This window comes from Ctenopharyngodon idella, chromosome 19 (assembly GCF_019924925.1).
Source record: "Ctenopharyngodon idella isolate HZGC_01 chromosome 19, HZGC01, whole genome shotgun sequence".
Lineage (NCBI taxonomy): Eukaryota > Metazoa > Chordata > Actinopteri > Cypriniformes > Xenocyprididae > Ctenopharyngodon > Ctenopharyngodon idella.
In genome coordinates, this window is record NC_067238.1 from 24,279,515 (window position 1) to 24,293,649 (window position 14,135).

At 37.6% G+C, this 14,135-nt stretch overlaps 1 protein-coding gene across 4 annotated transcripts; it reads right to left on the reverse strand.

Annotated features, from left to right (window-relative positions):
* Positions 1 to 995: 995 nt before the first annotated feature.
* Positions 996 to 13,661, reverse strand: mtdha (metadherin a). 4 transcript variants are annotated; one of them, XM_051873306.1, is made up of 12 exons: positions 13,209 to 13,661; positions 12,499 to 12,642; positions 11,473 to 11,557; positions 11,144 to 11,308; positions 10,967 to 11,014; positions 10,029 to 10,196; positions 9,607 to 9,687; positions 9,420 to 9,497; positions 7,176 to 7,294; positions 6,799 to 6,897; positions 6,582 to 6,696; positions 996 to 2,645 (listed from the first exon to the last, which is right to left on the reverse strand). In XM_051873306.1, the coding sequence occupies exons 1-12, from the start codon at positions 13,557 to 13,559 to the stop codon at positions 2,578 to 2,580; spliced, it is 1,521 nt and encodes a 506-aa protein (XP_051729266.1). In that variant the 5' UTR covers positions 13,560 to 13,661; the 3' UTR covers positions 996 to 2,577. The 4 variants fall into 4 exon arrangements, with proteins under 4 accessions (XP_051729266.1, XP_051729268.1, XP_051729269.1 ...); XM_051873308.1 differs by having other exon boundaries at positions 12,499 to 12,639; positions 13,209 to 13,657; XM_051873309.1 differs by having other exon boundaries at positions 11,144 to 11,305; positions 12,499 to 12,639; positions 13,209 to 13,655.
* Between the last annotated feature and the right edge of the window lie 474 nt (positions 13,662 to 14,135).

Consider the following 14,135-nt stretch of genomic DNA (forward strand, 5'->3'; position numbering starts at 1 on the left):
GTATAAAGACCTTACATAATGAACCGTTATGTTTTTATTACCTTAGATTAGAATGAGCCATTTCTATATACACCACGGGCCCCCTTACATGTTAAGTCGCCATTTTGTGTCGGCGTGTTTCTACAGTAGCCTTAAACGAACAAACTGCTCTACAGAGTGCGTTTGCTTGACTGGCTACTCTCTGCTGTTTCAGACGACATCTTTGTCCTGTTGGCCACCGTATCGTCTCTATATTGCAATTCTCGACCTCACCGCTAGATGCCGCTAAAATTTACACACTGCATCTTTAATTTATTGTTCTTTTATCATGAGATTTTGCCTTACTTCTAGCCGTTGTTGTATCCCTTCTAGCCACAACAGTTCTTACCATCTCCGAAAAGCCAAACCAATGTTGATTCTCGTTTTATTACTCGGTCGCATTCTCTTTTTGCCAGCAGACTATCCTCTGTTTGGCTTAAAAAAAAACAAAAAAAACAGGTGATTCCCTGCAGGTTCGAGATTTAGGGTGCTCCAGGTCAACCTTTCTCGTGTACTTATGTATGTAATTTTCCGCAAAAAAAAACATTGTCAAGTCTAAAATATAAACATTTACAATAGGCTTAACATAGTGAATCAGGGTAAGACAAAAGCACGTTTTGTAAGAAGGATTGATGTATTGAAAATTAAATTAACGGTGTACCTTTAAATACCAGTGCTTACAATGCAGCAAAATAGTGTAAAATTGCAGTTAGAAATGTTGTCAACCCAAATATTGATGGATAAATAAAGACACAATGTGCTGTGTTTGCAGTCTAAAGATGGATTAAGAAATGGCCAATAACAATTCAAATAAAATTGCAATTCCACATGCAAATATTATGACTATGCTGTGGCTTTTTTTAAGCAGATGTAATATATTATAGTTTAAAAGTATCCCATTTCTAAAAAATATAACATTTACACAATAAAATAACCTTTAGGGTTTAATACTCTACAGGAAAAGCTTTGAGCCCAAACAGCATTTTTTTATTTTTATTTAACAAATCAACAGGTCTATAAGCTCAAATAGCAATCTTCTTTTATTTAACAAATCAACATAGAAATATTGCATTGACTTAAGTAAACATGATCATTCTTAAATCCATAAATTTGTAGAAATACATAGTTTGAGTAACCTCTAGAATGATAAACTAAGGCAGGCATCTGATGCTAGACCAGAGTGCCTCAGAAACACATGATCTACTGAAATTTACAAAACGACCATGGGCAAAACACCACTAAGTCAACCCAAATATGAATATGCATTTTAAACCCGCAGTTCCCCCCACCCCCACCCCACATCCATTCATCATCATCATCATCATCATCATCATCATCATCATTCATTAAAGCCTATTTACAGTGAGTGGTACTTGCACGAGTGGACAGAGAATCAGGACGTTGTTCATCACTATATAAATGGTTAAGTTCATGCAAGTGCAACACTGACATCAATCAAATCTGAAAGGAAAGGTAACGTTAAAACCTGCTAAAAAGACTTGAAAATGAGGAAGAGAACAGAAAGCATACACTACTAAGTATAGATTAAGGCAACAGATTCCTGATACTGATACTGTTTTAGTGTCATGGAATTAAAGCTGCGCTAATCATCATCAACTTTTCCCAATCAAAATCACATAAACCTACTAACTTACTCAGTCAAAACAAACATGAACAAAAATGTAATGTTCACATTGTGCAAGAAACAAAAAAAGTAAATACACATGGTATTTTACAACCTTCAGCACAGTGCAATTACAAAGAGTTTTACCATAGAAAAAAAGCCCTTATAGTTCTATACATATGGCGTGGCTTTTTCTACTTTAGTTTGCAGGAAATAAAGCATTAGAGTCAACTAGTAGTTGATTAAAAAGGGAAGAGTTGTAATTCTAAACATCTCCAAGATCCACATACTCAGTTATATGGGTAAAATATATACTCAGGACGGAAGAAAAGCTTTAAGAAAATAGGTTTAGCATTAAAAAAATTCTCTGTAATATAACCGTTCTTTAGTTGTCCACCACAGCGGTCTACAGGATTACAGTATTTCACCTCACAGAAGTACTGCAGGAGGAGACGCCGGCTCACAGCGCCTCTCTGTGGTTTCTAACAGTAACTGCAACACTTCAGAAACTGCTGGACACCAAAGTGCAATTCAGCAGTACCAAAGTGCCACAGGAACAGTAATAGATGGAAAGAAAGTAGATTTCCCAAATGATTTCAACCCTCCAAGTTCAAAATCAGTTTAGTAGCAGTTGAAAAATAATGATCATGAATGTTTTGCTCCACTGAAAGCATGTTTGATACTAACAAACCTCAGTGTAGCATAATAGTGCACATAAGTAGTGTTCCAGCCCATGGACTGCTCACCTTTACTCTATAGTTTTTTCTTTCTTTTTTCCTTTTTTTTTTTCTGCCAAGTTCATTCAACTCAGTTTTGTTTCTATTTTGGATTTTTTTTTAAAAGCACAGTAAACTTATTCAGTATAAAATTCTGTACTGTGGAATTATTGCATAAACAATCTATTTGCATAAGCTATCCTGAATGTTATTCACAATTCATGTTTCTTTCCTGGCTTTTTTCTTCTGAACTTGCTTCGGTGGTTCCCAGTTCTGATCAGATTTCTCTGTGGAAGCAAAAAAAAAAAAATCTTTTCAGCATTGATTATCATACATTTTTTATTATTAGGTATATTATTAGGTGGAGGTATAAATGACATAAACAATATTCTGAAATTTTTCTACATTTTTCAATTCAGTGTTTTACCCAAACTATGCAAAACTCTGTAATGGGGGAACATTTAGACATGTATATGGTCAAATGCATTTACCTAACATATTATATTGTTGTTAAAGAGGACCTATTATGCCCTTTAAAAAAATAAAATAAACATTTTTCACATTGTTGCAGCACTTCCCTTTTCAGTGTGTCAGTAACTCTCAGGCTGCATCCAAAAATCACATACTTCCCTACTATATAGTAGGCAAAACACAGTATGTGACAAAAGAAGTAGGCCTATGTCCGAATACACAGTACTCATAAAAGAGCAGGCAAAAAATACCTGGATGACCTAATGCTTCCGGCGAGATTCTGAAGTGTGCAAATGATGGACACTTCACTATCCCATGAGGCCACGGTAGAGTATTTGTGAATGGCAGTGAAGAGACGTAACTGACGCTGGTAGGTCACATGATAATGACAGCATGGAGAATGTAGTATGCCTGAATTACATTCATACTACACACATTCATACTATAAAGAACGTACTTTTTTGGCAGCCGTGAAGTAATTACTTATTTTGAATAAGTACCTACTCAAGAGAGTACGCGATTTCAGACACAGCCTCTGTTTAGTTCCAAGGTGTGTTCGACATCGGCTGCCGCTGGATGTAACCGATCGGCGAGAGTTGCCGCTTGCAGTCGGGGAGGAGCTGAAAACGGAGACGTGAAGTCGGACACTTTCTGCTTCCCGCAGTGACGCTCACACTGCGTTTGCATACTTTATCACAGCTGAAGTGACATAAATGCAATATTTGACTAATATACGATGTTTCAAAGACATTTTCATTCAATGCTTTATGTACTGCTTACAGTGTCTGTTTGTACAAGAATAAAGTTCAACATAAGCGTACACTATTTAAATACCAAAGAAGTGAAGGTCTACATTTTTTTTTGATAAACATGACAGTTTAACACTGCGACTACATGAAAAGAGCTTTAACTGTTATAAACAGAGATTTTTGAGCATTAGTGGAACTGAAGGTGTGAGAATAAACACTCATGCGGTGAATCCGGCCAATCGTGAAACAGCTGTGTCATCAGAACTCGTGCAGCCGCTCTTGAGAAACTGCGCAGAATGAACCAGCTGGCTGCTCTCGAATAGCTCTCGCGGTACTTTGAGGCCATATGTCAGTCACATGGCGTCGACGCTGTCTCAAGTCAGACAATATTTCTAACCAGCATGCTTTTTTTAAATCAGACACCGATCAGTCTGCGCAGCGCTGCGTGAAGTCGAACAAGCCTCCAGTCTCTATGAAGCCCCTCCTTCCAAAAAGTGCAATGTGCTATGATTGGTTCGTTGGACTAGTGTGTCGTGATTGGTCAATGCTTTGAGCGAAATATCACGTCTCTTACAATAACCATGAGATTTAGCACACTACTAATGCAACTCAACCAGGCCCCACCCCCTTTTTTCAGTATGCCTTGGGGAGAAATTATTTGGATATATTATATTGTCTACACCCCCCCCCCCCAACCCAAAAAAACACAAGGAAAAAAAACCCCCAAAAAACAAGGGAGTTCAGAAACAGTGTTTACTAGGGGTGTAATGGTACACAGACATGACCGTTCGGTATGTACCTTAGTATCTTGCACATAATGCAGGTTTTGCATGAACATCTATATCTAATTATAAAATTATTACTCCAATTCATTTTTGAAATATAATAATTTACACAGTTACTGTCATTACTTGTTGTCAAGGCAAATTTATTTATATTAAAGGTGCAATATGTAAGAATATTGCAGTAAAATATCCAAAAACCACTAGGCCAGTATTATATATTTTTATATATTTTTGAGTACTTACAATACCCCAAATGTTTCCAACTATTTGTAAATTGTGAGAAAATTTTAATTAAGGCTCCGGGACGTGTGAGGAGTCGCCCGTCAATAGCGTCATACCTGCGTTACCCTCGGTTTCCGGTTTTATTTTGTAGAAACCATGGAAACACCAAAGATGCTTTAATATATTACATGTTTTAATAGACAAGGGAACAACTGTTTGGTTACATTTATAGACAGAAAACTAATTGTTGTTATAAAGCTCAATACGTTTAGTCTTATTGTTTAAATCCAATTTTCTTGATTTTTTGCGAGTACCATGCTTTACCATGCCTCAGATAAAAACACTATTTAAGTAGCTAACATAGCATAATCAGATGCAGCTTTATTTTTACACAATTAATTGCATGCCATTTATCAACACAAGCCATCTAGCATTTAATGTGATATTCTAAAAATCGATCTAGCTTACTTAAGTGTGCAACAAGTGTCTCACAGCAGCCACCAAGCGAACGCACAGAGTAACGTTATAACATTTTCAACACGCTCAGATGTATCTAATATGTTAAACAGAGTTGTGTTACCTCATACTCATGACTGGAAAAGCGGAAGCAGCGCTGGTGACTGTGGCATAATAAGTTCTGCTGCTCGTGAGGCGTGTGTTGCACAATCACTCTAGTGGCCTCATTCAGCTCCCACAACACTCGGCCCTACTCTGCTTCATACTACAGTAACGTTAATAATCGTACCCATGAACATGATTTCTTCCCGAGTCCTATCCCAATTATTTTCCACCGGCTATGATGTGAAGACCACATCTCCCAAGATTCTGTGCTCAAATTTGGCGTCATCAAGCTGCGCCTTTGTTTTGAATAGGCCACTAGCGACCTCTAGCGGACAGAAAATCGTACATATTGCACCTTTAAATAATTAAGACATTACTAACAGGTAAAGTAAATATAATGAATATAAGCTAATATAGTGCATATATTTAGTGAAATACTCCCCTCTAGAGTTAATTTCTCTAGTGAACAAACATGCTGTGAACAGTAAATAACTTGCCTGAGGCATTATGTTTCTGCCACTGCCCAGTGCCCCACATACCCAAGAAGTTCATTAATGTTTGTATATCAAGAGCAGGGACACGTTTGTGTGCATTTTGTCAGTGATTTCGCTGGAAAGAATAGTCTAGTGATAGATTGACGTGCATGTCTGAAGACTGTACACGAGCCATAGGGACCGTTCCTCCACTTATAACAGCGGCAACACTCAGCATGATTTCAAAAACAATACGTTCCAGCGCCAGATTGCTTCTTATTTAACTCAAATTAACATCAACTGGATGTTTCCGTGCAGTGAGATGACAATTTCAACCCAAAAGCAAATTTTTTTCATGAGTGTTGTTGCGAGTCGTGCTCTCGGCTCTCGCTGATATCTGATGATCAGTAACGTTACCTGAAAGGTAGCATGCACTGTGTTATTTCGTCAGTCAATCATGAAAGTCGGGTGGTTGAAAGCTTCTAAATCCAGGAAAGACGACAATTTTAGGGAAAGTGCAAGGACATCGGCGCCTATGGCCTGAGGTAAATATGCTACGTGAGATATTATTCTCAAGCTGTTTTATTGATGCCTTTTCGAGATTGAAACACTGGTTGAGAGATTACATGTATATCTAGATCTGTTCTTCTTCTGTGTTTTTTCCTGTTGTGGTGGTTAGCAAACAGGGCAGATTTTAAGATTGGAGTTTGGATCGCCTGTGACTGACTGTATTCGTCGTCTGACTGCATGAACCGAACAGTGACGTCCATACCGTATGGTTCAGGACGAATACATGTACTGTTGTTTACTGATATAGAGAATAACTCACTTTAGAGTAGACTTTGTGCTTTGTATACAGCAACATCATTCACACACTAAAAAAAATTTAATTGTAAAAAAGCATAATAGTCCCTCTTTAAACATTGTCACTAGATTCACCACTTCATCTGTGATCTACTCACTTTGTGTAGACTGTGGAGGGACGTTTTGCTTGGATCCCTCATCCTTTGGAACATGAGGAGGATGAAGCTTGACAGTCACATTCTTCTCTGCAGGAGCAGAACCTTCTTGAGTCACCTGGAAGAGGAACACACAATTTGGTCAGTCATGTAGAATTACTGTTGATGTTTAAGTGTCCATGTGTTGATTCTCAGTTTATTAAAGCATGATGATTATTACCTCAGTGGTTGAACCTTCTTCCTCTGGTCTCTTCTTTTTCTTTCGTCTCTTGGATTTTCCACCTGCAGGATCTGTCTTGTCGTTGTCTTCATTTGATTCCTGCAAAAAAAACATTTTTTTATTTATTTAACATTTAGCATTATAATTAGAATGTATTTAAATAATTATTTATCAAGAATGGGAAAGGTCCCCAAGGCGGTACTTGGCCTCGGGTCACCTGAAGCACAGCCGCACTACAGAATTACATTTTAAACTGTCTTCTCAATTCATTTTACAAACTTAGTTAAAACCCTGCCCACTTCCGGTTTTATCTGAATACAGATACAAATAATTTTGAGATTGTTACAGAAACCCCTAATTCTAACTGGTTTTTATACCCCAAGTGGCTTGGAAACTGGAATCTCTTTCAAAGCAGGAGCATCAACTTTGGGCTCATAATTCTCCCATAACTCATCTGGAGGTTTCCAGTCTGAGCTCGGGTCAGCGGCAAGACCATCTGAAATCATATAGAGACACTGGAAATGTTAATAAGTTCTTTATGATATACACTATCATTCAAAATTTGGGGTCAGTGTGATTTTTTTTTTTTAAAGAATACTTTTATTCAGCAAGGACACATTATAGGATTAGTTCACCCAAAAATTAAAATTCTAGGGGTGGGAATCTCTGTGCACCTCACGATTTGATTCGATTACGATTCAGAGGGCTGCGATGCGATTATAAAATGATTATCGATGCATCTTTTTTTTTTTCTATTCATATTTTCTTTTTTGCCACTGTGTAACTACTTGGTACTTTTAAAGCAAAGTATTTGTAATGATCCATAATGAACTACTTCCAATATCTTTTATTAATAAAACAAATGGAAGTGATTTGGCAAGTCAACTGGAAGGTTACATTTGCCAGCATATGTCCCAGTATTGCAAAGAATCAACAGGGGAGGAAAAAAAAAAAAAAAAAAAAAAAAAAAAAGTGTGCCTGTAGCATACTTACAGGAAATTAATACAGACTTCAGCATATTCTGAATCACTATAAAATAATATACTTCCAACAACATCCTCCTGTTATGTGCATTAAGCAATATAACAATATTATAAAATATTAATATAGCAATAACATAACTTGTATATAGTGTGGCTTGTCCAGGGTAGCATTTCCCAAAGGCATCGTAAGCAGTTGATCATAGAACAATGCCACCAATGGTCTCTACGATCAACTTAGGCTTACAATGCTTTTGAGAAACGCAGCCCAGGTGCTTTTTTCAGTCAACTTCATAGAAACCAACGTGCTTCCATACGCTACAGCTTTTAATGCAGAGAGTGCTGGTCTCATTTCTCGCTAAGCCATCATGGGTCTCTTATGGTCCGTATCCACTGGCGCGAGCGTTTTCATTTCGTTCCTATGCAAGTTGAGCATCATGCTTACGCGTGAGCGTGAAGCTCAACTTCCATAAATGGATTGAAAACACTCGCTCTGTTCCACTCGCTCCGCAAACACAAACAGTTATGTGCACGCCACAGATTGTCTGGGCGCTGTGCTTTTGTGCTTCAGAGTTCTGCCTTTTACCTTCCGTCAAAATCACGTTATCAATTAACATTTAGAAAATCGATTTTTGACATTTGGGAATCGATTCAGAATCGTCCGCATCACGATGCATCTAAGAATCGATTTTTTTCTCCCACCCCTATTAATTACTCACCCTCCGTAAGATCTTCGTTCATCTTCAAAACACAAATTAAGATATTTTTGATGAAATCCAAGAGGTTTTATAATTCCCCATATAAAGCAACATAATTACCACATTCAAGGTCCAGAAAGGTAGTAATGACATAGTTTAAATAGTCAACGTGACTACAGTGGTTCAACCTTAATGTTATGAAGCAACGAGAATAGGCTTCCGTGTTCTGCGTCAAAACACCGGCTCATTATTGGCCAGCTTCTGCATCAGCATCACATGCATGCGTCGTGCTGCTCACATGAACAGCGTCGGCCAATACTGAGCCAGCGTTTTGATGTAGAACCTGGAAACCTGCACCGTCTGTACAATGTAAACAGCGTAGGAGACTGACAGTGGAAAGACGAAATTGTTGAATAAAGTTGTTATTTTTTGTTTTGTTTTTGCGCACTAAAAGTATTCTCGTCGCTTCATAACATTAAGGTTAAACCACTGTAGTCACGTTGACTATTTTAACAACGTCAGTACTGCCTTTCTGGACCTTGAATGTGGTAATTATGTTGCTTTCTATGGGGGATAAAAAAAAAAAACTCTCGGATTTCATCAAAAATATCTTAATTTGTGTTTTCCGAAGATGAAGGAAGGTCTTACGGGTTTGGAACGACATGAGGGTGAGTACTTAATGACAGAAATTTCATTTTTGGGTGAACTAACCCTTTAAATTCATCAAAAGTAACAGTAAAGTTTTTTTAATGTCACAAAAGATTTCTAATGCTGTTCCTTTTAACTTGCTGAAAAACATTTTTTCAGTTTTTTCACTAAAATATGAGGCAGCAAAACTGTTTTCAACATTTATAATATTTATAATAGTTTTGACTATAATAATAATAATAATAATAATAACATTATAATAACAACATAACATTTATAATAGTTTTGATCTTACTGTAGCTGGACCATTCATTGTCAGCGGTGGATACTTTGTCCCATTGCCCTTTTTCAATGTTTGATTTAGTCTCTCCACCTGTGAAAATACATGGGAAAAGATGATTAATGTTTGTAGTGTTTATTAGCATACAAGGACAAAATGACGTGCTCCTTACAGCTTAGTGAAAATAAAAAGTTACACGTACCTGATGTGTTTAGTCCAAGCATTGTTAAGTTCACTGGGTTTGGATCTGCCTTAATTCTACCTTCCAAACCAGTCCATGGACCTGACAATAAAAATAAGACAGAATTTTTATCCACAGCAGCTGTAAAATTGAAAAATATTACTTGATAAACCCAATTTTTTGTCAGCTGATAATTTTCAAAATATAAATAAATATGTTTCAATAAATATGTTGTTACCATGCTATACATCTTAAGTAAAGCGTAATAACTCCTATAACAACAAAGTTTGAATTTCACTGAAACTACCATCTAATCAATTGCTACACATAAGAACAAACTCCAAGCTCTGTCACAATCATCTGAAAGATAAAAACCCTCAAATGCAGCCAATACTGGTTATAAACTCGTCAAGGCAGGGTCATAAACAACTGTGATCTATTACCTTCTGACTCTTGTTTCCAGGTTGTGTTATCACGGTTTCTGTGCCCAAGGGTCTTTCTCCCAGCAGACCACTTCTCGTTGTTTAAAGCGCTTGTTTGTGCTGGCTTCACAGGCACATCCGTCCACCCTCCACCATTAACAGAGTTTGCATCATTCCAGTTAGACGTCACTAAAAGAAAAAGGTGATATTTTAAGGTATATGCAGACACCGTTCAAAAGTTTAGGGTTGCTAAAATGGTTTTGAAAGAAGTCTCGTGTTGACAAAGAATGCATTTATTTGATCAAAAATACAGTAATAATAACAGTAATGTTGTAAAATATTAAATGAACTGTTTTCTTTTTGAATATATTTTGAAATGCAATTTATTCCTGAGATGGCAAAGCTGAATTTTCAGCATCATTACTCAATTTTTCAGTGTCACATGATCCTTCAGAAATCACTCTAAAGATGATTTAGTGCTCAAGAAACATTTTTTTATTCTTATCAATGTTAAACACAGTTTTTCTGTTTAATATTTTTTGTGGAAATCATGATACATTTTTTTCAGAATTCTTTGTTGAATAAGAAAAGTTTAAAAGAACAGCATTTATTTAAAATAGAAATCTTTAGGTACATTATAAATGTAACTTTTGATCAATTTAATGCATAATTTCTGAAAAGTATTTTATTTTGAAAGGAGTTAATCTTACTGACCCGAATTTTTTTTAATCTGTATCGTACATGAAGCTATGCCCTTTCAAACTTTTGTCATTCATAAATTGTATAAAATCTATAACAGCAATTCTGAAAATTCTTGTAGTTAACAATAAAAGTCTAATGTATTATCTTTAAATATTTTTTTTTCGATATTTAAATCCAATTTTCATGACAATCAACATAGAAAAAGTAAAATTATCACAGAATCTATATTCTGTAAATGAAGTTGTGTCTTTTTTTACCTGGGGCTATGATGGCATCGCCCTTTGCAGCCTTGGCACGTGATGACTCTACAAGAAATCAAAGGAAAAGAGCTAAAGCTCACTTGTATCTTAAAGGCAACCCTTGTGTATTAACATTTTGAATGCCATCAGCACAGAAATGTGTTCAGAAAAATCTAAAATAAAAGAAATGCATACCTTTGTTCTTTTTGGTGCCAGCTGTGGCTGTAACCACAGGTTGCTCCACCTTCTGGCTGGCACGATCTCCAGCTTCAGGGCTCCCAGAGCTGTCGCCAGGGCCCTTCTCTTTTTTGCGCTGCTGACGTTTCTCTCGATTACTGACCTTGGTTTCCCAAGCACCTGCTAAACACAGTCATACTGAAAAAAGAACCTTCTCAAAGCAGCTCATTTGAATTTCTTTAAAGCAAGATATTTTGCATTTCAACTTCTGAGTCTAATTACTAACAAACAGTTTTAATACTGAAAAAGTGAAGTTGCCACTACAGTTTGGTAACTTAGTTTCATACCTTCATCAGGTTCCTTGCCATCGGTGGAGGAAACATCTTGGGTTGGCTTCACCTCTGGTTTTGGTTTCTTCTTGTTTTTCTTGGTCTACACAGGAACCAAAAACACTCATTTAGAACTTCCTGACAAGTCAGAAACAAAAGTAACTTCTCACTCTTAATACAGATACAAAGTGCCATTTCAGACATATTAAGATACCTTAAAATGCTTATTTGGTCTTAGTATAGTAAAAACTATGCCTAAAGTTTAAGGCCTTGGGACAAAGTACATGTTTCCCCTCTGGATGTACCCTACATTTGCTGTATCTGCATTATCAAATTACAGACCGATACTGACACCCGACCTCTCTCAATCACTGTTTACAGACTGAACCAAGGCTGATGCAAACGTTCACAGCACTACGGAGCAAAAGAATCAAACGCACTTTCCAAAACTGTCTATACGAGTAATTTTACCGTGCCCTTCAAGTGGAATCAGAAATATCGTATTAAGGATTTCCGAGCACATGAATGAACAAGCGAAGTCACATTTACAAGCAGGAAACTCAGGATTCTAGATAAGACATGTTGTGACATTGTAAAGAGTATCCATTTGAAACACTGTAAAAGAACTGACCGGTAATATTGATAATATCATATCTCTATAATCTATATACAATGAGCGAAAAAAATCAGAGATGACATAAAATAATCACTTGACGTACCCCACAAGATTTTAAGTATATATTATAAATAATTTAACAAGGCATTCACATGTTCACGGTTCTCTGATGTCGGTTAATAGCTACGACATGTAGGTAAACGAAGTATTTAATTTTATCTCAAAGTGCTGCATAAACGTGCGCAAAAGATGAGTCTTTGCATAATTATGTTCGATGTTGTTAGCAAAAAATATCTTCAAACTGTTTTGCTATTCAGAAGAGTAAAATACTATGACTTAAATACTACAGTTATTGTTACTACAAACATATAAACATACACCAATACACTTCCTCTATGAAACCAGAATGAATACTAAGTGAAACCAACCTTTGCATCAGCAGGTGGCTGTGCTGGTGTTGGTGCTGGTGTTGGTGCTTGTGCTGGTGCAGGAGCGGGTTTCTTTTTCTCCTCGGTGACTTTGATTTCCTGCTGAGGTTCAGCCACTGTTTGTCCATTCGCCTGGGCCTTCTGCTGCAAGCACATGACAGTTACAAACCAGCCATCACAAACTCAACATTTCCTTCCTCTATCAACTGACAGTGCTTGAAAACTCCTCTTAGGCCATGAAAACTGTCACAATATGGGTTAAACTCACAGAAGAGGGTGTTTAGCAAAAACGAAACTTTTGAGAGCGTGAGTTCACCGGTCTGCTATTCTGTGCTACGTGGCTCTTCTATCGCCTTCGTGTCTCTCATTTCACGACACTTGTAGTAAAATAACAACGTCTTATTTGTTAATTTAATCCTAAAGGGGACGAAAAACAATTTAGGATGAAACAGTTGATAGGGAAATGCTTTCTGTATCAAAAGCTATTTCTCAATGGTTTTGACAGGTTAGCACGTTAGCAGCTACTCATGCTAATCTCTCGTGGTAATTACTCAAGTCACTTCCATATGATCTCAAAACCTAGTAAGCTGCCTACCTATTTTAAATTTAGATATCACATACGTGTCCAAAAGGGCTGTCTAGGAACGCAGCTGTCTTGGTTTTGAGGTACAGCCATTAGCACTAGGAAATCACGATCACAGGCCGCTTACCTTGTCGGAGGCTTTCTTTTTGTTCTTCTTCTTCGGTTCGCTCGGCTCGGTCTTCACAGGTTTCGGTGGCAGGGCGGTCTTGACCGGGGTCTTGGCGGCGGTGGTGGGACTCACAGTAACAGGGACCGCTCGGCGCTTCCTCCGTCCACAGGCCGCGAGCGCCACCAGCACAATCAGCCCGAACAGCGCCGCGCTCAGAATCAGCCACGACGGATACTGCTCCGGCTTTATCCCCAGATCAACCCCCAGCTCGGCCCGGAGGAAATCCAGGCCGGAGGACAGCAGCCCGCGGATACGGTCGGACACGTATTCGGCTCGCTGTGTGGCTAAAGTTCGCCAGTCCTGGTCCATTTTAAACAGGCGGACAAGAACCGCAAGCAGAGACGGATAGTGAGCTGCTGCTGGCAGCGGGACTCGGGAGACAGTGAACGGCAGGAGGGAGTGGCTTTAGTATTTCTCGCCTTCTTACATGATGGCTGTGCCTCAACCTATCGATCTGACTACCTAGACAACACTGATAACACATAAAAATAAATACAATAGGTACAAAATACAATATTATGGATAGACAATAATTGCTTCTGTTTATTATTAATAAAATACTAAACAAATAAACATGTAGTAACATATTTCATTCGATTATTTACAGTAAAGCTCACAATCTGAGTTTGTTGTCGTATGAATAACCAGTCAGTAACTGATTTAAGTCTCACGGGCTTTTAGCTACGGTACAACACAATGTTTGCTTCATTTAGATTGTGCATAACGAAAGCAATAACTTACGGTTCGATTAATTCTCTGGCCGATTCATAAATGGTTTTGATTCATTAAAAAGATCCGACTCTTAAGAGTCATTCATTCAGGAATCGCTGCGCTGGTGGCACTGTGCGATGAGCTGAATAGTTCAGGAAACACTGATAAGAGTAT

Coding starts and splice junctions, on each gene's coding strand:
- mtdha (XM_051873306.1), bottom strand. CDS start 13,559: ATGGACCAGGACTGGCGAACTTTAGCCACACAGCGAGCCGAATACGTG. Junction 9,498..9,606: donor GCTTGGACTAAACACATCAG/GTACGTGTAACT, acceptor GTATTTTCACAG/GTGGAGAGACTAAATCAAAC. Junction 6,697..6,798: donor AAGAAGGTTCAACCACTGAG/GTAATAATCATC, acceptor TTCCTCTTCCAG/GTGACTCAAGAAGGTTCTGC.